This window comes from Chiloscyllium plagiosum, chromosome 13 (genome assembly GCF_004010195.1).
Source record: "Chiloscyllium plagiosum isolate BGI_BamShark_2017 chromosome 13, ASM401019v2, whole genome shotgun sequence".
Taxonomy (NCBI): domain Eukaryota; kingdom Metazoa; phylum Chordata; class Chondrichthyes; order Orectolobiformes; family Hemiscylliidae; genus Chiloscyllium; species Chiloscyllium plagiosum.
The window spans coordinates 77,547,293-77,571,185 of NC_057722.1; the positions used below are offsets into that span (position 1 = coordinate 77,547,293).

Sequence of the window (23,893 nt, forward strand, 5' to 3'; positions counted from 1 at the left end):
TTAGATAGAGGATCTGGATTGGCACAGGCTTGGAGGGTGAAAGTGGGTACTGCAGATGCTGGAGATTAGAGTCAAGATTAGAGTGGTGCTGGAAAAGCACAGCAGGTCAGGCAGGAACATCCTAATGAAGGGCTCCTGCCTAAAACATCGATTTTCCTGCTCTTCGGTTGCTGCCTGACCTGCTGTGCATTGTCAGCACCACTCTAATCTTGATAGGCTTGGAGGGCCGAAGAGTCTGTTCATGTGCTGTAATTGTCTTTGTTCTTTGAGTCTGCACCAATCAAAAACATCGAGTCTGCTTTTCCAGCGCCACACTTTTCAACACCAATCAAAAACGACCTAAATATTCTAATCCCATTATATTGAGTTCCCTCGTCTAAATCAACAGAATGTATTATGAATAGCTGCGGTCCAAGTACTGATCTGTGCAGTAACCCACTTATCCCTCCATGCTTTCAGAAAAAGACCCGTTTCGTGTCTGCCACCCAGGCTTTATTCCTGATGAAGGGCTTTTGCCCGAAACGTCGATTTTGCTGCTCGTCGGATGCTGCCTGAACTGCTGTGCTCTTCCAGCACCACTGATCCAGAACCCAGTTTTCTATGTCAGTACACCACCCCTAAACCCATGCACTTTAACTTTACACACTAATATCTTAAATGGGACCTTATCCAATGCCAAAGTAAACCACATCTAATGGTTATCTCTTATCAACTCTATTAGGTACATGGTTGAAATATTCCAATGTAAATATATTATCTTTATCCAATCCTGCACCGTCTTGCAAGTGCTCTGCTGTTAAGTCTTTTATAATGGATTCAAAGCATGATCGATCTTGAAAGGGGTACAACTAAGTTTTTTTGGAAGGAAGAAAATGTTATTACAGTTGTCCATTTCAGTCAGCACGGCGCCTTTATAAAGATCCTCGATTAATTTTCGCCAGTTCTGCAGAAACCCCTATGGGGATTGAAGGGACTACTCCGCCCCGATTCCCATTTCAGTTTGGGTGTGAGCCAAAGTGACCTTCAGTGTACACAGGGCTGTCTCTAAAAGGGAAATGGAAAAACACGGAACTTAGCAAGTCAAAGTCAACAGACGGTATAAAAGTCCCTTTGGTTAATCTCTCGCCCTCCTCTGTTGAGTAAGGAGCTTTTCTTTTCCATTGTGAATCAGAGTACATCCTTGAGATTTTCCCTCTGAAATTTCGACGTAGAGTTTTTTTAAAGTGGGAGATCCTTACTTAAGGCCGACCCAATTGAACCTGTATGTGTTTTCAAAATTATATTATTTGAGTGAGGACTATTTTTTAGGGCAAAGGAGAAGGCACTGTCTCCTCCTCTGAAGAGACGCAGTTTACTTTGGAGCCGGCGAGCTGCTTGATTCGTTCAGGAAAGGCGCAAGAGGAGAGGGGCAAGAGGCAGCACCAAGATCACCCCCCCACCCCGCCTCTGCCATCTCTCTCCCCCGGCCCACAGTGATCACCATGAAACCCGCCGCCTTCCCTTACCTCGGGCTGTTGTGCGCCACTCTCGTCTCATGTCAGGTCCCGCCAGGAAAAAGGTAAAGAAGTTTTTTCAGCAACAACAAAAAATTCGTAAACCTTTAGCCCAACCCTGGTGATTTTGTTGTTTGGTAAATGTCTGGAGTCGCCCGATCTATATTTGTACTGGAAATGAAGTTTGTTTTTCCGAAAAAAAATCATTATCTTAACTATGTTTCACATCGTCGGCATTTCTCTGTCATCCCGGTTTTAAGAAACTTGTCGCAAGATTGGTTTAACGTCGGTGCCTCCAAACGGTTGGTGGTCTCAGTTCTAAGTGAAACCTGATGATTGTTTGTTTTAGAGACGCGATTAATGCAATGTGGCTTCAACTCATCCTCTGTTCCCTCACACTGGACTCTCAGTTCCTGGACTTTACTTGCCTCCTGGGAGTTTTACTTGCTGACACCATAGATTGTTGTTATGGGGTAGAGGTAAGCAAGCATACAAAAACAAGATGTCAGAAATTGTACGTGAGAATTAAAGAAAGTTTGAGAAAGCGACTTAACAGAGCCAGGTGGCACCCACTGCTCGCTCCGTATCCATACACCTGAATACTGGGAGTGCAACAATATTGGGAAAGAAAGCTGAAAACATTTGATTTTGTGACATACTGTAATGAATGTATAAAATCAGACATATAACTTGCTTATACTGCCTGTTGTTTTAATACATGTACAGGATGTAGGTATTGCCCATCCTTAGTTGCCCTTGAGAAAATGAAGATCTAACATCTTGAACCTCTGCAGTCCATGTGCTATAGATAGTTCCACAACGCTAGACTTGCAGGTATCTGCTGCCTTAATGCAATGTAAGGGCAAAAAAAAAAGTTCTGTTAATGAAGTGAAGTTTATTTTTATGCAGACTTGGTATAACTATGTCACGATATTGAATTATATGTAAGATGTGAAGTATGCTGATAGTGAACATCCATGTTGCTGATTTGCTAGACCAAGGAAACCTCATGCAAATTTGAAAAACTATATTGTAAAAGAAATACTAACAGGTAATGGTGACTTGGCTTTAAGACAGACTTGGAATACACTTCAGATAATAGATATCAAAAAATCTAATTACTTCTTGAGCTTAATTGAGTTCCTGCAAAAAATCTGAAACAGGTACAGAAAATGCTGGAGAAACTCAGTAGGTCTGGCAACATCTGTGCAGAGAAAACAATTATTATTTTGAGGCCGGTCAGCCTTCTTCAGAACCAAAAACAGTGAGAGAAAAATGATATTTATGCTGATCAGCATAAGGATCACTGAAGTAGAAGCATTAACACTCTTTTCTCTCCACAGATCCTGCCAAAGCTGTTGAGTTTCTCTAACAATTTCTGTTTTGTTTGTCAGATGTCCAGCATCTGCAGTTCATTGCTTTATTTATCAAAAAAGTCTAATTGTTTTTGATGTTAACAGAACCCTGGCATTTAGATTACTAGCTTGTTATGTCTGCAAGGAGATCAAGGTGGAATATAATGGTGTCTGATACCATCGAGTGTATCATGATTTGCAGCAAATTCCTTGCTTAGTTTAATAGCAAATAGAGGAATTTGATAGGGATGTGTTGGATTCATAGTGGTATTAAGTAGCATCATTCTCAGGCTTATATCTTCTGAAAAACAGAATAAATAAAGCATAACATTCAGTTATTTGCAAATTTGATATCTTTTGTTGCCTTTCCAGGAACTTTAAATGTGGAGGAGTACGAAGTGGACAGTCAGGTTTCATCGGAAGTGAGGGATTCCCTCGACTTTACCCACCCAACAGTAAATGCACTTGGAAAATCACGGTATGAATTGGGACTGTCATGAATACAAGCATATTGCAAAACATACTTTTAAATTACTCAAAAATGAATATATTTAATGGAACTGGACATAGTAGAATGTGGCTAAACCAAATTCAATTAAGAAACCATTATAATATTACAGCAAATAAAATATATCTAACATTTTTTAATTGTATATTAGCAATAATCTATCTGTTAACATAGAGTCATAGAGATGTGCAGCACCGAAACAGACCCTTCGGTCCATGCCGACCAGATATCCCAACCCAATCCAGTCCCACCTGCCAGCACCTGGCCCATATCCCTCCAAACCCTTTCTATTCATATACCCATCCAGATGCCTTTTAAATGTTGCAATTGTACCAGCCTCTGCCACTTCCTCTGGCAGCTCATTCCAGACACATACTATCCTCTGTGTGATAAAGTTGCCCCTTGGGTCTCTTGTATATTTTTCCCCTCTCACCCTAAACCTATGCCCTCTAGTTCTGGACTCCTTCACCCTAGTGAAGAGACTTTGTCTACTTATCCTATGTATGCCCCTCTGATTTTATAAATTTCTATAAGATCACCCCTCAGCCTCCGATGCTCCAGGGAAAACAGCCCCAGCCTATTCAGCCTCTCTCTATAGCTCAAATCCTCCAACCCTGGCAACATCCTTGTAAATCTTTTCTGAACCCTTTCAAGTTTCACAACATTCTTCCAATTGGAAGGAGACCAGAATTGCATGCAGTATTCCAAAAGTGGCCTAACGAATGTCCTGTACAGCCTCAACATGACCTCCCAACTCCTGTATTCAATAGTTTGTCCAATAAAAGAAAGCATACCAAACACCTCCTTCACTATCCTATCAACCTGTGATTCCACTTTCAAGGAGCTATTAACCTGCACTCCAAGGTCTTTGTTCAGCAACACTCCCTAGGACCTTACCATTAAATGTATAAGTCCTGCTAAGATTTGCTTTCCCAAAATGCAGCACCTCTTATTTATCCAAACTAAACTCCATCTGCCACTCCTCAGCTCATTGGCCTATCTGACCAAGTTTGTAATCTAAGGTAACTTCTTCGCTGTCCACTACACCTCCCATTTTGGTGTTTGAAGGAGTTGTGTTATTTAGCTGATGAGTTTTCCAGGGGGCTCAATGTCTGGAGTAAAGGCACAGGCAATAGTGGCTCGAGGATGATAGAAAACGATGAAGCCATTTGGCTGCAAGTCAGTGTCGGTCTAGCCTTTCAGCCAAAACTATTTATGATAATCCCAAAAGCCTGCTCTTTCCCATAACTACTTATTGTCTTCCTTTTCAAATATCCCTTTCAGTCATGTTGTAGTTTGTCTCAATTACAACTTGACCTCCACATTTTAATGATTCCATATCTGCCAATATTCTTCTAATTCCTCCTGTTGGTTTTCTTGTGATCATCCATATTTTGTATTTCTTGTTTCTGATCCATCAATTTGAAAAAAAATTCTCATTTATCGTTTAAAATATTTCATCATTTTGAAAATCTTTTCAGATCATACTTTAAGCTTCTTTGTGACACTAAGAAAAATTGCTCTAGGAATGAGTTTGTGGGGAACATTTGCTATGGGTGTCATCCAATTTCAGTCATTTTCTCACATTGACAGTGATCTTGATGTAAGAGCGTGTGACAATCCAATTCTTTTTCCACCAGCCCCAGGCTATGCTTAAGTGCACTGTGTAGCCCAGACCAGTGTTCATTCGGTTCCTAAGCTTAATAAGGTGACGGTGGAACTTAGTTGCCAATCTCTTGCTCTGTCTGGGCATGAGGAACACAGCTACTGAAACTATTTGAGCAAAAACAATTTCTATAGAATCATAGAATCGCTACAGTGTGGAAGCAGGCTATTCGGCCCATCAGGTCCACAGCATCCCATCCATCTATACTCTACCCTAGCCAGGTAATCCTGCATTTCCCATGGTTAATCCACCTAACCTGCACATCCCTGGACTGTATGGGCAATTTAACATGGCCAATCCACATAATCTGCATATCTTTAAACTGTGGGAGTCAGTTGCCTGAGGCTGGAATTGAACATGGGTCCTTGGCTCTGAGGCAGCAATACTAACAACTGAACCACCGTGCTTCCCCAATTTGTTTTAACTGGAAGTGTATTAAATCTTCACAAAAGGGCCATCCTTCCCTCCCTCACTGCTGACCATAACCACACAATGAGCCTCAAAATGCATGCATGGCATTTGCTTTCATTTTCTTTCTTCCCCTTCCCTTTACATTTTAAAACATTTAATTTTCTCCCTTTATAGGTTCTTCCACACCATGTACCATTCCAAGCCAAAAGAGTGGGCAGGAGGCCTGTTCCTGTTCTCTGCCAAAGCCGCTTTTGATCAGCTAGGAGGTATGCAAAAGTGGCCTGCAGTGTTTTCCCACTAACCTTCTCTCCCTCTGAACAATTATCAGGCATTTATTCAGCACCTACTTGTCAACAGAGTCGAAGTGGAAAATTTACCCACTCAATGTACCAGTGGTTGTCATTCTTGGTAAACACTTTTACACTGGGGTCATGACAAGCACTGTCCTCCTGCCTTTGTTAACACTGCCTAATATAAAACAATCTGGCTTCCATTCTTGTGGCAAGGTCTTAGGTCTGAAATATCGATGGCCAGCTTCAGTTTCGCCAGACAGATGCTGCCTAGTCTGTTGAGTATTTCCAGTCATTTCTGTCTTTGCTATTCTGTCCAGTTTGCATGAGTTCAAAGAGCTGAGGTCAGAGTTTAGAAAACAAATGTCACCATCTGTTTCAGCCAGGAACTGTGGTACAGATCACAGCAAAAAGGCACCAGTGCTCCAAAACCATGCATAAGTGACATATTCCTAGAGCCAAAGTAGCATTGTACAAGTGTTTCAAAGTATATTTGAGTGTACTTTATTTTGAATGTACTCTCTGCTACAAAGTGGTTCTGGGTCATACAAAACTAGAAAATTCTGGAAATATAAAGTAGAATGAATGATAATCATCAGAAAGCAAAGAGTTTAAGCTTTGGGATGTCATTTAATCAGGAAGATAGGTTAATATCACACCTAGGGGTGGTGATAGAACATAGAACATTACAGAGCGTACAGGCCCTTCGGCCTTTGATGTTGCACCGACCTGTGCAACCAATCTGAAGCCCATCGAACCTACACTATTCCATTTTTATCCATATGTTTATCCAATGACCATTTAAATGCACTTAAAGTTGGCGAGTCTACTACTGTTGCAGGCAGTGCGTTCCACAACACTATTACTCTGTTAGTAAAGAAACTAGCTCTGACATAAATCCTATATCTGTCACCCCTCAATTTAAAGCTATGTCCCCTCGTGCCAGCCATCACCATGCAAGGAAAAAGGCTCACACTGTCCATCCTATCTAAACCTCTGATTATCTTATATGTCTCAATTAAATCACCTCTCAATTCTTCTTCTCTCTAACAAAAACAGCCTCAAGTCCCTGAGACTTTCTCCATAAGACCTTCCCTCTACATCAGACAACATCTTAGTAAATCTCCTCTGAACCCTTTCCAAAGCTTCCACATCCTTCCCATAACACGGTGACCAGAACTGTACACAATACTCCAAGTGCGGCTGCACCAGGGTTTTGTACAGCTGCAGCATGACCTCGTGGCTCCGAAACTCAATCCCTCTACCAATAAAAGCTAACACACCATAAGTCTCCTTAACGCTATCAACCTGGGTGGCAACTTTCAGGGATCTATGTAAATGGACACATATCTCTGTGCTCATCCACACTACCGAGAATCTTTCCATTGACCCAGTACTCTGCCTTCTTGTCATTCTTCCCAAAGTGCATCACCTCACATTTAGCTGCATTGAATTCCATTTGCCACCTCTCAGCCCAATTCTGCAGTTTATCCAAGTCCCCATGCAACCTGTAACATTCTTCCAAACTGTCCACTACTCCACCGACTTTAGTGTCATCTGCAAATTTACTAATCCATTCTCTATGCCCTCATCTTGGTCATTTGTAAAAATGACAAACAGCAGTGGCCCCAAAACAGATCCTTGCAGTACACCACTAGTAACTGAACTCCAGGATGAACATTTCCCATCAACCACCACTCTGTTTTCTTCAGCTAGCCAATATCTGATCCAAACTGCTAAATCTCGCTCAATCCCATGCCTCCGTATTTTGTGCAATAGCCTACCATGGAGAACCTTATCAAAATGCCTTACTAAAATCCATATATACCACATCAACTGCTTTATCCTCATCCATCTGTTTAGTCACCTTCTCAAAGAACTCAATAAGGTTTGTGAGGCACGACCTACCCTTCTCAAAACCATGTTGACTGTCCTGTCCTTAATGAACTTATTCCTCTCTCGGTGATAATAAATCCTCTGTCTTATAACCTTTTCCAACACTTTACCCACAATGGAAGTAAGGCTCACTGGTCTATAATTACCACGGTTGTCTTTACTCTCCTTCTTGAACAAGGGGACAACATTAGGTATCCTCCAGTCTTCTGGCATTATTCCTGTAGACAGGAATGGCCTTGTGGTATTATCGCCGGAATATTAATCCAGAAACTCAGCTAATGTCCTGAAGACCTGGGTTTGATTGCCACACAGCAAGTGATGGAATTTGAAGTCAATTTTTAAAAATCTGGAATTAAGAATCTACTGATGACAATTATGGGGATGAAAAGAAACATTGAGATGAAATAAAATGAAACAGGACAGACCACCTGGCATTGACTTAGGTACTAGAAAAGACAATGGTAGAAACAGCCCTGTCAGCCCTGCAAACTACTCCTTACTATTATCTCAGAACTAGTGCCAAAATTGGGTGAGCTGTCTCATAGACTTGTCAAGCAACAACCTGACAGTCATACTGACAGAGTCATGCCTTATACACAATGTCCAAGACACCACCATCACCATCCCTGAAAGCCTCCTGTCTGACCAGCAAGGAAAGACCTAGCAGAAGCGATGCCATAGTCAGAAGGCAGTTGACCTGGGAGTCTTCAAAGTTCAGTCAGAATTCCATGAAATCTCTTGGCTTCAGATTAAATATGGGCAAGGAAACCTGCTCAGAGTCAATTACTGTCCCATCCGTCTACTCTCAATCATCAGTAAAATGATGGAAGTTGTCATCAACAATGCTATCAAGCAGCAACTGCTCAGCAATAACCTGCTGACTGTTACCTAGTTTGGGTTCTGCCCAGGCCACTCAGCTCCTGACCTCATTACAGCCTTGGTTCAAAGACAGACAACAGCTGAATTTCAGAGGTGAAGTGGGACTGACAGCCCTTGACTTTAAATCTACATTAGACTGAGTGGCATTAAGGAGCTGCAGTAAAACTGGAATCGGTGGTCATCGGGACAAACCCTCTGCTGGTTGGAGTCATAACTGGCATAAAAGAAGATGGTTGTAGTTGTTAGAGGTCACTCATCTCAGCTCCAGGACATTGCTGCAGGAGTTCTTCAGGGTAGTGTCCTCGGCCCAGCCATCTTTGATGCTTCATCAATGACCTTTCCTCCCTCATAAGGTCAGAAGTGGCGATGTTTGCCGATGATTGTACAATGTTCAGCATCATTCATGTTTCCTCAGATAACAAAGCAGTCCATGTTCAAATGTAACAAGATCTGGATATGGCTGACAATTGACAAGCAACTTGCACACTACACAAATGCAAGGCAATGACCAACTCAATAAGATACAATCTAGCCACTGCCCCTTGACATTCGGTGGTTTTACTATAACTGAATCCCCCCACTATCAAATATCTGGGGATTACCATTGATCAGAAACTCAATTGGACTCGCCCTGCAAACACAAGTGCAGGCTATAAAAGCAGGTCAGAGACTAGGAATAGTGCAGCAATTAACTCACTTCCTGAAGGCCTCCTCTCCCCAAAAAACAAAAGGCCTATCCATCATCTAAAAGCTACACACTCCCATTTGCCTGTTTGAGTGCAGCTCCAACAATACTTAAGTTTGACACCATCCAGGACAAAGCAGCCGGTTTGATTGGCACCACATCCATGACCATCCACTCCCTTCACCACTGGTGCTCAGTGCACACTGCAGAAATTCACCAAAGAGTCTTAGACAGCACCTTCCTAACCCACAACTACTTCCAACTAGAAGGGCAATGACAGCAGATTCTTGGGAACACCACACACTGCAAGATCCCCTCTAAGCACTCACCATCCTAATTTGGAAGTATATCGCTGTTCCCTCACTGTGTCACTGGGTCAAAATCATGGAATTCCATCCCTAAGGGCATTGTGGTTTACTTGCAGCACACTGACTGCAGCGCTTCTAAAAGGCACCTCACCACCACCTTCTCAAGGGCAACTAGGGACAGGCAATAAATGCTGATCCAGCAAGTGATATCCAAATCCCAAGAGTGAATAAAAATATAGCATGGAACACAACTTTTACCTTCTAATGGTAACATGCTGTGTATTTCCAAGATTTTTTCTGTTTAAAGTAGATTCTCACATTCAGGGGATTTTCTTTATTGCTAGTGTTCAGGTGTTATTTTTCACTAGCTTGGATTCTTTGCAAATAGCATCCAATATCAGCCAAAGTGTAGAATGAATGTCAGTTGAAAATATGTGGGGCAAATGGGGAAGATCTAAGATTCCAGATATCCACAGGAAATTACAGCTATGGAGAACTATAGGCTTAAACATACAACCAAATACTTTGTGACAGTGTCAATATTTCAGTGCAATTTTTCATTCTCTTTTCACCATTACGTGTTAGATATGGTATTTTCTTTTCCATTAAGGAAGTTAGCAAATAGACTTGCTGCTCTCCAACATTTTTTCTCAAGCAATGACTCATGTTGAAGTTTAGTTCCAAGGACACCCACACTCCTCTGGTTCCTTGCCCATGCAATATTTCTTTAATAACTCACTGATGATCTTTACAGAACTTCAATAATCTAAGCAAAAAAAGATTCCCCAAAAGCAAATTTTTCTCCTTTTTATTCCTTGATTCTATCAGCATTTGTTGTTTTCAATAAAAACCCCTTTAAGAAATTATAGAATTGAAGAATATCAGAATTTTACAAAATTATGCTTAAGCAATTAAGATGATCTAAGAAACTGGAAGCAATATTGGCAACTTATTTATGTAGCACCTTTTACTGTATTAATATGCCCCAAGGTGCCACACAGGAGCATTATAAAACAAAGTATGACACACCAGGCTATGTAAGGTGATATTAAGTCAAATCTCCAAAAGGTCAAATGGTCAAAGAGGTGTTAAGAGGCATCTTAAAAGAGGAAAACAAGGGAGAAAGGTGGAGATTTGATGGAAATAATTTTGGAACTTAGTGCCTCACCAACTGAGATTCAATATTAGTTGAGAAATGGGAAAATTGAGGGGATTGAAGGCTGATGAATCCCCAGGGCCATGGTAATCTACATCCTAGAGTACTTAAGGAAGTGGTTCAAAAAATAATAGATACATTGATGGTCACCCTCCAGGATTCTATAGACTCTGGTACAGTCCCTGCAAATTGGAAAGTAGCTAATGTCACTCCTGTATTCAAAAACGGAGGTTGAAAGAAACCAGGGAACTACAGACCTGTAAGTCTAACTTCAGAAGTGAGGAAAGTTCTGAAATCCATTATCAAAGACTTTATAGTGGAGCATTTAGAAAACAGTGACAGGATCAGACAGAGTCAGCATGGATTTATGCAGGGGATATCATGTTTAATAAATTTGTTGGAATTCTACGAAGATGTAACGAGTAGAGTTGACAAGGGAGAGCCAGTCAGTCAATGTGGTATATTTGGACTTTCAGAGAGCATTTGACAGAGTTCCGCATTAGAGAATATTGTGCAAGATTAAAGCATGTGTGGTTTGGGGAAGTATTTTGAGGTAGATAAAAAACTGGTTGGCAGAGAGAAACAAAGAGTAGGAATTAATGGGTCCTTTTCAAATTGGCTGGCAGTAACTAGTGGGGTGCCACAGGGATCAGTGCTGAGACCCCAGCTATTCATAATAGACATTAATGATTTGGATGAAGGAACAAAATGTTACATCTCAAAGTTTGCAGATGATACCAAGTTGGGTTGGGGATGGGTGGGGTGATCAACTGTGAAGAGGATGCAGAGATCCTTCAGCATGCTCTGGACAGGTTGGGTGAGTGGGCAAATCAATGGTAGATGCAGTATAATTTGGTATAAATATGAGGTGTTCACTTAGGAAGCAAAAATAAGAAGGCACATTACTACCTGAATGGCTGCAAGTTGGGAGAGGGGAGTGTGCAGTGGGACCTGGGTGTCCTTGTGCACCAGTCACTGAAGATAAGCATGCAGGTGCAGCAGGTGGTAAAAAAGGCAATTGGGATGTTGGCCTTCATTGTGAGAGGTTTTGAGTACAGCAGCAGGGATGTGTGATTGCAATTACACAGGGCCTGGATGAGGTCACACCTAGAATATTGCATGCAGTTTTAGCCTCCTTTTCTGAGGAGGGATGCTCTTGCTGTCAAGGGAGTGCAGCAAAGATTTACCAGGCTGATTCCGGGGATGGCAGGACTGACGTATGAGGAAAGATCAACTAGAACATAGAACGTTACAGCGCAGTACAGGCCCTTCGGCCCTTGATGTTATGCTACCTGTGAAATCAGTCTGAAGCCTGTCTAACCTACACTATTCCATTTTCATCCATATATTTATCCAATGACCATTTAAATGCCCTTAAAGATGGTGAGTCTACTACTGTTGCAGGCAGCGCATTCCACAACCCTACTACTTTGAGTAAAGAAGCTACCTATAACATCTGTCCTACATCTATCACCACTCAATTTAAAGCTATGTCCCCTCATGCTAGCCATTACCATCTAAGGAAAAAGGCTCTCACTGCCCACCCTATCTAACCCTCTGATTATCTTATATGTCAAAATTAAGTCACTTTTCAACCTTCTCCTCTCTAATGAAAACAGCCTCAAGTCCCTCGGCCTTTCCTCATAAGACCATCCCTCCACACCAGGCAACACCCTAGTAAATATCCTTCGAACCTTTTCCAAAGCTTCCACATCCCTCCTATAATACGGTGACCAGAACTGCACTCAGTACTCCAAGTGCAGCTGCACCGGAGTTTTGTACAGCTGCAGCATAACCTTGTGGTTCCGAAACTCAATCCCTCTACCAATAAAAGCTAACACATGTATGCCTTCTTAACAATCCTATCAACCTGGGTGGCAATTTTCAGGGATCAATGTAAATGGACACTGAGATCTCTCTGCTCATCCACACTACCAAGAATCTTACCATTAGCCCAGTACTCTGCATTCCATTACTCCTTCCAAAGTGAATCACCTCACACTTTTCTGCATTAAACTCCATTTGCCACTTCTCAGCCCAACTCTGCAGCTTATCTATGTCTCTCTGTCACCTGCAACATCCTTCAGCACTATCCACAACTCCATCGGTCTTAGTGTCTTCCGCAAATTTACTAACTCATCCTTCTATGCCCTCATCTAGGTCATTTATAAAAATGATAAATAGCAATGGCCCCAAAATAGATCCTTGCAGTACACCACTAGTAACTGAACTCCAAGATGAACATTTCCCATCAACCACCACCCTCTGTCTTCTTTCAGCTAGCCAATTTCTGATCCAAACCGCTAAATCTCGCTCAATCCCATGTTTCTGTATTTCATGCAATAATCTACCGTGGAGAACCTTATCCAAACGCCTTACTGAAATCCATATGTACCACATCATGCTTTATCCTCCTCCATCTGTTTGGTCACCATCTCAAAGACCTCAGTAAGGTTTGTAAGGCATGGCCTACCCTTCACAAAACTTTGTTGACTATCCCTAATCAACATATTTCTCTCCAAATGATGATAATTTCCTATCTCTTATAACCTTTTCCAACACTTTACCCACAACCGAAGGCTCACTGATTTATAATTACCAGGGTTGTCTCTACTCACCTTGAACAAGAGGACAACATTTGCTTTCCTTGAGTCTTCTGGCACTATTCCTGTAGACAAAGACAATTTAAAGATCAAAGCCAAATGCTCTGCAATCTCCTCCCTGGCTTCCCAGAGAATCCTAGCATCCATCATTGGGGACTTATCTATTCTCACACTTTCCAGAATTGCTAACACCACCTCCTTGTGAACCTCAATCCTGTCTAGTCTAATAGCCAGAATCTCAGTATTCTCCTCTAAAACATTGTCTTTTTCCAGTGTGAATACTGACAAAATTCATTTAGCACTTCCTCTATCTCATTGAACTCCATGCACAACTTCCCACTACTGTCCTTGATTGGCTCTAATCTTACTCTAGTCATTCTTTTATTCTTGATACACCTGCAGAAGGCTTTAGGGTTTTCCTTTATCCTACCTGCCAACGATTTCTCATGTCTGCTCCTGGCTCTTCTTAGCTCTCTCTTTAGGTCTTTCCTGGCTAATTTGTAACTGTCAAGGTTAGGACTGGGTTAGGATTGTTTCGCTGAAGTTCAGACAAATGAGGGGGGATCTCAGAGACGTATAAAATTCTAACAGGACCTGACAGGGTAGATGCAGGGAGGACATTCCAGATGGTGGGGTGTGTCCAGAACCAGGGGTCACAGTCTGAGAATTTGGGGTGGACCATTTAGGACAGAGATGAGACATTTCTTCATCCAAACAGTGGTGAGCCTGTGGAATTCATTACCACAGGAAGTAATTGATGTCAAAACATTGAATGTTTTCAAGAGGCAGCTAGATATAGCACTTGGGGCAAATGAGTTTAAAGGTTATGGGGAGAAAGCAGAATTAGGCTATTGAGTTGGACGATCAGCCATGATTGTGATGAATGGTAGTTCAGGCCTGAAGGGCCGAATGGCCTCCTCCTGCCCTGATCTTCCATGTTTCTATGAAACATAGCCACCAGTGGCAAGAGTGATTTTAAAATCAGAGATGCTCAAGAATTGAGTATTAGGTACCTTGGATGGTTAAGATGGTTGAGACCAAGGAGGAACTTGAAAACAAGAATGAGAAGTTTAAAACCTGCTTTACCAAGTTACCATGCAGTAGTCAGCTGTAAACATTGGACTGCTTAATTTACTGAATATGGACACTGATGGTGGTCCTGGCATTTAGATCTTAATGGAGGAATGCATTTAATCAGTTTTCAAAGAGCTGCTTGCAAGAGGTAATGGAGAAATTTAAAGAGAGAGGGCTTAATTCAATTTCCTCCTAATGTCAAACCTTATAATTCTCCCTCTGTCTTCAATATTGTCACTCATTTATGTTCTATGAGCACCACTTTTTAATCAGAATTTAGGAACTCCTTACTTGTTCCCTGAATGTTTCAAAGAGTTTATGCAATGAATAATTCAGCTGTGCTGACCAAAAGGTCCGATTGTGGTGAATCCATTGTGCTGAAGTGGTGATGGTGGGAATGCTATAATTGGAATCAGTTCCTCTGTATTAAAAAGGAGAAAATGTAGTCCTTTTTCCATTTGCATCAAGAACTGTCTGCTCATAAATATTGGGAGAGGACAGAATAAGCTTGGCTATGACCCCTCACATAGTAAAATAGCCCACAAATGTTCATTGTAAAAGCTCCTACATGGAAGTCTACTTGAAGCTGCTTTTAAAAAAGATTCATTTAAAAAAGTATCTTTCAAGACCTCAAGACATCCCAAAAAGCTTTACAGCCAATTAAAACCATAGTCAGTGTTGTAATGTAACTACCAGAAGGTACAACAGAAGTACTGTTTTGTACAATGGTACTTCTGTCTTTATTGCCTGAAGTACTTTTCTGTACAGGTCACATTAGACCACTGGGTAACTGTAGATGTGGTTGTCCAAGTCCTCCTGTTTAATGATATGTTTCTGTAAAGGTGTTGGCCCGCAGCAAGCTTCTCTCCCAGTTATTACCCAATACTGTTTCCCAGTTAACAGTATAAGCTTTTCTCTCTACTTTTGCTTTAATTCACTAATGGGTTGTGAGTGTTGCTGGCAAAGGCAATATTTATTACCCCTACCTAGTTGCCCTCGAAAAGGCTGTGGTGTGCCACTCTTGAATGACTGTATACACACCCACAGTGCTGAGAATGAAGGGATTTCCAGAATGTTGACCCAGCAGTGTTATTAACTACAGAGCTCAGCATGATGTGTGACTTGCAGGAGAATTTGTAGTGGCACTGTTCCAATACAACTGCTGCCCTTGTTCTTCTAAGTGGTAGAGATTGTGGATTTTGGAAAGAACTGCCAAACGGGACTTGGTGACTTGCTGCATTGCACACACTGCTGCCACTGTGTGCTACTTGTGGAAAGAGTAAGTGTTTAAGTGGTGGATGGGGTGCTGGTCAGGTGTGTGCCTTGTCCTGGATGATGATAAGTTTGTTGAGAGTTAGAACTGCACTCATCCAGGCATGTAGAGAGTATTCTATTACATTCCTGACTTGTAAGTGATAGACAGGCTTTCTGATGTCAGATGGTGAGTTATGCACCACAGAATTCCCAGACTCTGACCTGCTCCTGTACTTGAATTTTTAAATGGCATAATCAGTTCAGTTTTTGCTCAATGTGATATCCTCCCTGAAAGGAGAATTCCCAGTAGTGATTCAGCAGTGGGAATGCCACTGTGTATGAAGGGGAGGTTGTTGGGTTATCTCTTTTTGGAATAGTCACTTGTGTGATGTGAACATTGCTCGTGTTACATCCATCTGTTAATTAAACTAAACACCCAGAAAAGCTCACCTTGCCTTGTAATCTGTTAAAATATGAGTGACAGAAGTCCCAAATTCCAGTATTTGAAGAAAATAATATCAATTTATTCTTTAACTCTAAAAGTGAACATTAAAGAACAACTATTCACAACTCTAAGCTGCCCTTTCTCTTAACTGCTTATTACCTGCCTCCAACTCTATAACAATATATTGTTCCAATAAAACACTTATTAAAATTACATCAACTTACAAACCATACATCAGCTCTCATCTTCAGTGTCTTTCTTCTTCTGGCTGAAGGTCTCTGGGGTCGTCAACTTGCTTTTACTGCGAATATGTTTCATATGAAAAGGTACCTTTTGATAGAGAGTGTTTCAATGTCTTGGGTCTTTCTCAAAGGCAGCCTGTATTTTTATATCCCCAACATCGGATTGTCTCATTGGTTCAATGTTGGCAAATCAATAAATTCAAATTTGGTTGGGTTTTAGTATCCTAGGGCATAATTTAAATTGATTGGTTAAATTTGAATTGTTGTCAAAACAGCAACCAACTCAAGTATATATTTCACAGCCAAATATTACATATTTTCAATTTTCCAGTACACTCTAAAACTGCTTTTGTAAGCTCTCAGTACGCAACAGCATTCACTCTTTCTTAAAGGTACAGTACATGCCTTCCACTTCATAACACTTGTCACTTATCAGCCCTAGCTTTGATGTTATCCACGTCTTGCTGCACAGAGACTTCAGTATCAGAAGAATTAGAAATGGTGCTGACCACTGTGTGATCGTCATCAGTGAACATCCCCACTTCTGCCTACTGATGGAGCGAAGATTGTGGATGACGCAGCTGAAGATGGTTAGGTCTAGGACATTATTGTGAGGAATACAAATGGGTTCTTGTGGTGCAGTGATAGTGTCCTTGCCTCTGGGTCAGGCAGCCTGGGTTCAAATTCCACCTTCTCCAGAGGTGTGTAACGACATCTCTGAACATGTTGATCAGAACATATCCACTCAAGAATGTAACCAGCGAGGACCAGGATTTAATACTAGTGGCCACCAGTAACCCCAACCAATTTCTTCAGTGTTGATTTTTGTTTCCCTGATTCACATTTCAATATTGCTGGTGCTGTTAATGCCAAACATGGTCAAATGTTTCTTCAACTTCAAGGGCTATTGCTGTCTCTTTACCTCTGGAATTCTTTTTTTTTCCTTCAAAGACTTCAATGATATCTAGGGCAGACTGGTCTTGGAGGAACCCTAACCGAGCATCAGTAAGCAAATTGTTGGTGAGATAGCACTAGCTAGCTAGCACTGTCAATAAAACACTTTCTGTCACTTTAAAGATCGAGAACAGATTGATGGGTTGCAGTTGGCCTATTTAGGTTTGACCTATTTCTGTACCTGAGCGATTTTCTACCTTGTAGATGCCATTATTGCAGCTGTATTGGAACAGCTTACTTGGGGATGCTGCTTCGAGTGCATTTCAGTACTTGTCAGTACTTTTAAAAGAAATGTAAATTAAAGCTGCATTCCAGTTTAATTCTGGATCTAAAAGTGGAATAAGAAGTCTGATTTTAACAGTGTGCAAATAAATGGTTTTGAGAGAATCAAATGAGTTCTGGATTGTGAGGTTTAAAAGAACCTTGGATTGCCTCATTCGAGGAGAGAGAGCTGACAGGAGATCACAGCGAAGGTTGTCATGACTATGAAGAGTTTTTAGAAGTCAAATAGGAAATATGTTTTTACGTATTGGTGTGTCAGTAACTAGAAGGTCGAATCCAAGATCAACACGACAAGCAAAGGAAATAAAGAACCACAACAGCCCAGATATCCTGATCTTTAAATAGTTTAAATAGAGACCGGACATATCCCCAGAGATATGAGTCAGGACATGTTGGAAGTCCTGGCATAATGACAGGTGGGAATTATCTGGGTGGCTTAAACTTCCAGTGGGGAATTACCCTGCATCCAGATACCTCCGATAAACTCAGATATAGATTTTGTAACTTTGGAAGGTTCTGATTCATTTACCTGGATAGTTACTCAGGAAATGTCAGATAGATAAAATCCAGAACAGGCTTGGAGTCGATTGAGAGTCGGCAAGACCTTGGTTCAGGTCCCACCTTCTCCAGAGTTATTTTCCAATTAACCTGTTATCACACATCAAGAGCAGCATTCCAAGGGTCTTTTGCAATGGCAGTGTCTTTGCCTGTGGGCCAGGAGGCCCACGTTCAAATCCCAACCTCTCCAGGAATGTGTCATAACATGTCCCAACACATTGACTAAAATAACAGGAGTGGTGTTCCTACCATCAGGCAGTGGGGATTCCCAGTGGAGGGCGCTCTACCCGGGACTACTTCCATTTTCCATTGGGGTCCTTGGGTGGTGGTGTTTGGATGCAGCAGTTCCATGCAATTGTAGTATGGGTGGTTCTTGGATTCCTGGCCCAGAGGTTCATTTTACAGGGCTGTGGAGTCCGTGGACCATGTACATGTTGGCTGTGGGAGACAATATACCCCTGTTTAATTACTTAAAGAATCTTTTGTTGTTTTTATTGTTTGCGCTTCAACCCAGTGCTCCTGATCTTTGGGTACCCATTGCAGTGCTGAGGGATAGTTGGGGGAGTTCAACATACCACCTCATAAGCCTGCTCCTGCCCTCCATAATCCCGTCTGACTACTCCATCCCTGCAACTCCCTCTGACTCAAATTCACCATCTCCCAGTCACTCTAATATGCTGCCACTTCAACTACACTGCCAATCTAACCACTGACCTCATTCTCACTCATCCACTCGATAGACTGGAAAGTTTTTTCAATATCCCAAAGCTTTTGAGAGTGTTAATGAATGTAACTGAATACAGCAGCCAGGAGATCTGATTTGGATTTCCCTGACGAGCCAGCTATACAAAGAATGAGCCCAAAAGTAGGTCCGTTCCACATTTTTGAAGAGGCCTGGTAGGGAAGTTTAAACTCAAAATGCATGTCGTGAAAAACAGTAGTAAAGTAGCAATCTAAAAGTGATGGTCACAGCACAGAAGTTTTGAGCCTATAATCATGGAAAGAGAATTACAAATATCTTTTTAAAAAGAATATAAATAAAAGTACCTTTTAAAACAAAGTAAAATATTAATGTGGAAATGCAAGGGAATAGGGCTAAATAAATAGCTGTTTGAGTTTTTTATCTGCTCGTGTGTCACTGGCAAAGCCAGCATTTATTGCTAAATGACTTGAGCTTATTGCAGAGGGCAGTTAAGAGTCACTGTCTCTTTGTTTGTTTTTTCCCTAGTTGACCCTTGTGACCTCTCACTGTATTTGAGTGACAGCTATCAATGATTCAAGTTTTAATGTCATTACTTGCAGGTACCAAAAGGCCGAGTGGTAGCTCTGAATTTTCGCTTCCTCGATCTGGAACGGGACACTCTCTGCAGATACGATTACATTGATGTCTACAATGGACATGTCAATGGCCAGCGGTTGGGCAGGTTTTGTGGTACTTCAAAACCTGGAGCCATCATTTCAACTGGCAACAAGATGATGGTACAGATGGTAACTGATGCCAACACTGCAGGAAATGGTTTTGTTGCTATGTACTCAGCAACTCGGCCAAACCAGAGAAGTAAGGTTATTTCATTCCTGCTGACAGAATAAACATTATAAATTCATGGCTAATGTAGAAATGTCAGTATAAAATATAAATTGCCTTAATGGTGGCAGACCTGTCTCTGAGGCAAAGGTTGTTGCTTCAAGCCTAGCTTTTAAGACTTAAGAACGCCGTCTAGTCCAGCTCTTCTGTGCAGTCCTTTCAGCTGAAATGTTAAAGCTTGGAAGTTAAAGGTCATGATGTCACTATTTGAAGAAGAGCAAGGGGTTTATCCTAACCAATGTTTATCATTTAACCAAATCACTGAATTCTCCTTACAGTTTGTGCACAAATTGCCTATGTTTCCTTATTATGCAATAGTGTTACAACATGGGGTAAACTCTCCTGCTTAATTTAAAACCAACAACACAGAAAAACTTTATCCCGTGCAGTAATCTGTAAAAATCTGAGTGCCAAGAACTATGTAAAGTAAAAATTAACAACTTTATTTCTTAAAGTATAAAAGCGAATAATTAACTAACCACTATTTACAATTTCTTTCTCTAACCTATCTTCTACCCTCCCTTCTATAATACTAGTCCGATAAAACTCCCAATTAAGATTTACAAAATAACACTTCTTATCTCAAAACCAGGCAGCTGTAGATTCTTGTTTTCAGATCTTCTTGTGTCTTCTTTTTTCCTTGTTAGGAATTTCTGCATTCCAAGTTACTAATCGAAAACGTATTTTTAAGAGTTTTTTTCAAGCAGTCTGTTACATGCTGGGCCTTGGCAGTTCTCCTCTCAACTGTTCAATATTCCCCTGGTCTTATACCCCAGAGCATTGGATTGTGTCATAGGCTTTTCAGATTGTCAATATACTCAATTCAAACTTGATTGGAAATTGATATTTTCTTTGGGGTATAATTTAAACTGATTGGCTGAATTTGAATTTGTTTTTGTCTCCAGGCAACAAACTAATCGAGTTGTTCAACCCAATGTTACATTGTTGCTTTATTGAGAACACTTGGTACTGTGTCTGGTAGTTCTGCTGCTTTTAACTCTCTTAAAAGTACACCCGCATCTTCATAACAATAGTGACTAGTTTTCAAAGGTATTTTCTTGGCCCTGAATGAAGTTTCCATGGTGTTTGAAGTCAGGAAAAATGTAAAAAATACCCTGAATTGGCTGTCACCTTCTTTAGACAATTATAGTGTAGAAGTCTTATAAATGCTGCTTTAATTTTACTAATTGCTGTGGACTATATATAAGTGTGAGAGAGAGTGAGGACCAAAATACAGACAACTTCTTCTGATACTCACCAGTAGAACCTACTTAATGAACAATCCAAATTAAAGTGCCCTTTTACGTAGACATTGAGAGCAGAAAGCACTGTCATTCAAAACTGACAATGAATAAATTGATTACTTTAGTATCTCTATTTACGCATGTGGTAAGCTTTCTTTAATGTTTCACCCAAGTTGCTGCTGTTGATGTGCTATGATGTATATTGTTGTCAAAATATGCAACAACAGGGAAGGATGGGAATAGAAACCACAGCTGAGCTTAATCTTTTCCTTGTTTGATGAACATTACACCTACAGTTCCAGCAAACGTGATGAATGATGGCAGGAAGAACTCTGCTCCATTTTATTCTTCTGATCCCAGGACCAATTACTCAGTCCAATTAAAATGCCCTTTCCAATGATCTAACTGAAATAAATGAACACCAAATATTTGGCTTTGCTAAACTCACCTCTTCATTATCTAGTCTATGTTCCCTCAGCCTTCCAGACTCGCTTGCTTGCATGTTCACTCATAATTCCATCTCAGCTTCTCTACCCTCTGAATTGCTTGTAAGGATCCCATTCCCCTGCCAATCTAGTTTAAATCCATCCAAACACAATAAAGTAACCTCCCTGTGAGACTGTTGGTCTGAATCCTGTTCAGATATAACCTGTCCAACTTGTACAAGTCCCACCTCCCCCAGAAATGGTCCTAATGCTTCAGAAATCCAAAGTCGTCCCTCCTGCACCTTCTCTTTGACCAGACATTGATTTGTTCTATCCTTAATCTCACTACTGCATGGCACCAGGAATAATCAAGAGATTACTACTTTTGAAGTCCTGCTTTTTAATTTCCTGACCTGGAGTGCTTAATGTCTGAAATACTAAGCATGCAATGTCACATCCATTAGTAACCATTAACACCATCCAGGACAAAGCAGCCCCACTTTGATTGTCACCACATCCACAAGCATCCACTCCCTCAACCACTATCACTCGGTAGCAGCAGTGTGTACAATCTACAAGGTTGACTGCAGAAATTCCTCAAAGTACCTTCCAAACCCACACTTCCATCTAGAAGGGCAAAGGCAGCAAATACATGTTCCTCTCCAAGCCACTCACTATCCTGACTTGGAAATATGTCGCAGTTCCCTCAGTGTCACTGGGTCAGAATCTTGGAATTCCCTCCCTAGGGCGTCGTGGGTTTACTATAACATATGGACTGCAGTGGTTCAAGAAGCTCACCATCACCTTCTCAAGGGCAACTATGATGGGCAGTGATGTCTGTGTCCCACGGGTGAATGAAAAAAATACATGCTGCCAAGCTTGCTGAGTGTCTCCAGCACTTTGTGTCTTGTTAAAACACTACCTTGATTGTCTTGATTTGTGAAAAAATTGAGGGGAAAAGGCAGATTTTAAACACGGTCTAATTGATATCTGAACATCAGTATTTTTCAATTACCTCTGTAACTCCCTAAAGTTTGCTTTCAGGACTTCATTTCTTCTTCTTCCTATGTCATTGGTCCCAAAGTGGGCTGTGACCTTCGGCTGTTTGCTGTCCCACTTCAGAATGCACTGCAGCTGTTCCATGAAATTGCTGACCCTGGCATCTGGTGGGCAAATTACTATCTTGGAGTCTTATCTATGACAACAGATGTGTCTGTTTATTCTGCTCTCTAATAAAATCCCCGACAAGTATTGCCCTTCCACACTTATTCCTCCTCCTCCCTGAGCAACTGAACCGTCCACAGTGCCATAAAATATATACCAACTCTATAAACCCCACATGGGGGAGACAACACATTGGGATAGAATAGTACTTAGACCTCTATACTAAATAATTTTCGACAGGAATGTAATGCTTAATTTAAATAGGGATAGTTGCTAAAAGCAGTTTAATACCAGCTAATGCATCAACTCTAAAAACAGTCCTATTGGTTTTGATATTAGTGGGATAATTAAAATAAATACGCATGTGCTAGCTTAAGCTCATTTTAGAGTAGTTACTGTATTGTTAGTGGTTGGGACGACTCTTGTACAATGGAGAGCACCTTATTTGGCGCTGCAGAGCTGGCATCAGCAGAAAGCACCAAATATGAAAGGGCTGAAGTATACAGTGTTAGAATGATGATTTTGCCATATGCTAAAAAAGTCTGCAATACAAGTACAATGATTTTTTTGCTTTGAGTGCTCATTGTTGAATGGATAGTTTGTAACATTTTTATCTAATCCCTACAGATGATCAGTTTTGTGGTGGTCGTTTGGAAAAATCACCTGGCTCCTTCAAAACACCTAACTGGCCAGACCATGATTACCCAGCCGGAGTCTCCTGCTCATGGCACATAGTGGCACCCAAACATCAGGTAATGGTGACTAAATATGTAACAATGCCTTATCTCATGATCTAAACCAATCATATGACTCCTTCCACAAGGTCCTGGGGGGAGAAAAGCAGTTTGGATATGGGGAATGAGTAAGGACATGAAGATGAATTGGACAACCTTTCTCGAAGAGCTGGCACAAGCATATGATGGGTTGAATGACCTCCTTCAGCCCTGTATAATTCTATGATTAATGAATTGATTAGCTAAGTGAACGATTTATTTTTCTGTGGCTGGTAAGATCTTAGTTGAGACCAGTAAGATTTTTTTATTTAAAGAAAATCTGAATTTGCAGTTTCCAGTTCTCAATCACTTTTTGGTTTGGAATCGCAGGTTCATGGATGGAGCTTAGCCTTTTAAAGAGAAAGTGAGGACTGCAGATGCTGGAGATCAGAGCTGAAAATGTGTTGCTGGAAAAGCGCAGCAGGTCAGGCAGCATCCAAGGAGCAGGAGAATCGACGTTTCGGGCATGAGCCCTTCTCCAGGAATGAGGAAAGTGTGCCAAGCAGGCTAAGATAAAAGGTAGGGAGGAGGGACTTGGGGGAGGGGTGTTGGAAATGCGATAGGTGGAAGGAGGCTAAGGTGAGGGTGATAGGCCAAAGTGGGGGTGGGGGCGGAGAGATCAGGAAGAAGATTGCAGGTTAGG

The 23,893-nt window shown here is 41.2% G+C and overlaps 1 protein-coding gene across 2 annotated transcripts in view; it reads left to right on the forward strand.

The window, feature by feature from the left end:
- Window positions 1-23,893, forward strand: part of LOC122556213 (procollagen C-endopeptidase enhancer 2-like) — a 67,323-nt gene that overhangs the window by 18,300 nt on the left and 25,130 nt on the right. Inside the window, exons 2-5 of one of the 2 annotated variants that reach the window (XM_043702773.1) lie at window positions 1,309-1,558; window positions 3,221-3,326; window positions 19,362-19,617; window positions 23,105-23,229. In XM_043702773.1, the coding sequence (XP_043558708.1) occupies window positions 1,482-1,558; window positions 3,221-3,326; window positions 19,362-19,617; window positions 23,105-23,229 (564 nt within the window). In that variant the 5' untranslated portion in view covers window positions 1,309-1,481. Of the gene's footprint in view, window positions 1-1,050; window positions 1,559-3,220; window positions 3,327-19,361; window positions 19,618-23,104; window positions 23,230-23,893 lie in introns of those variants that run through there. The other variant, XM_043702772.1, reaches the window with a different exon arrangement.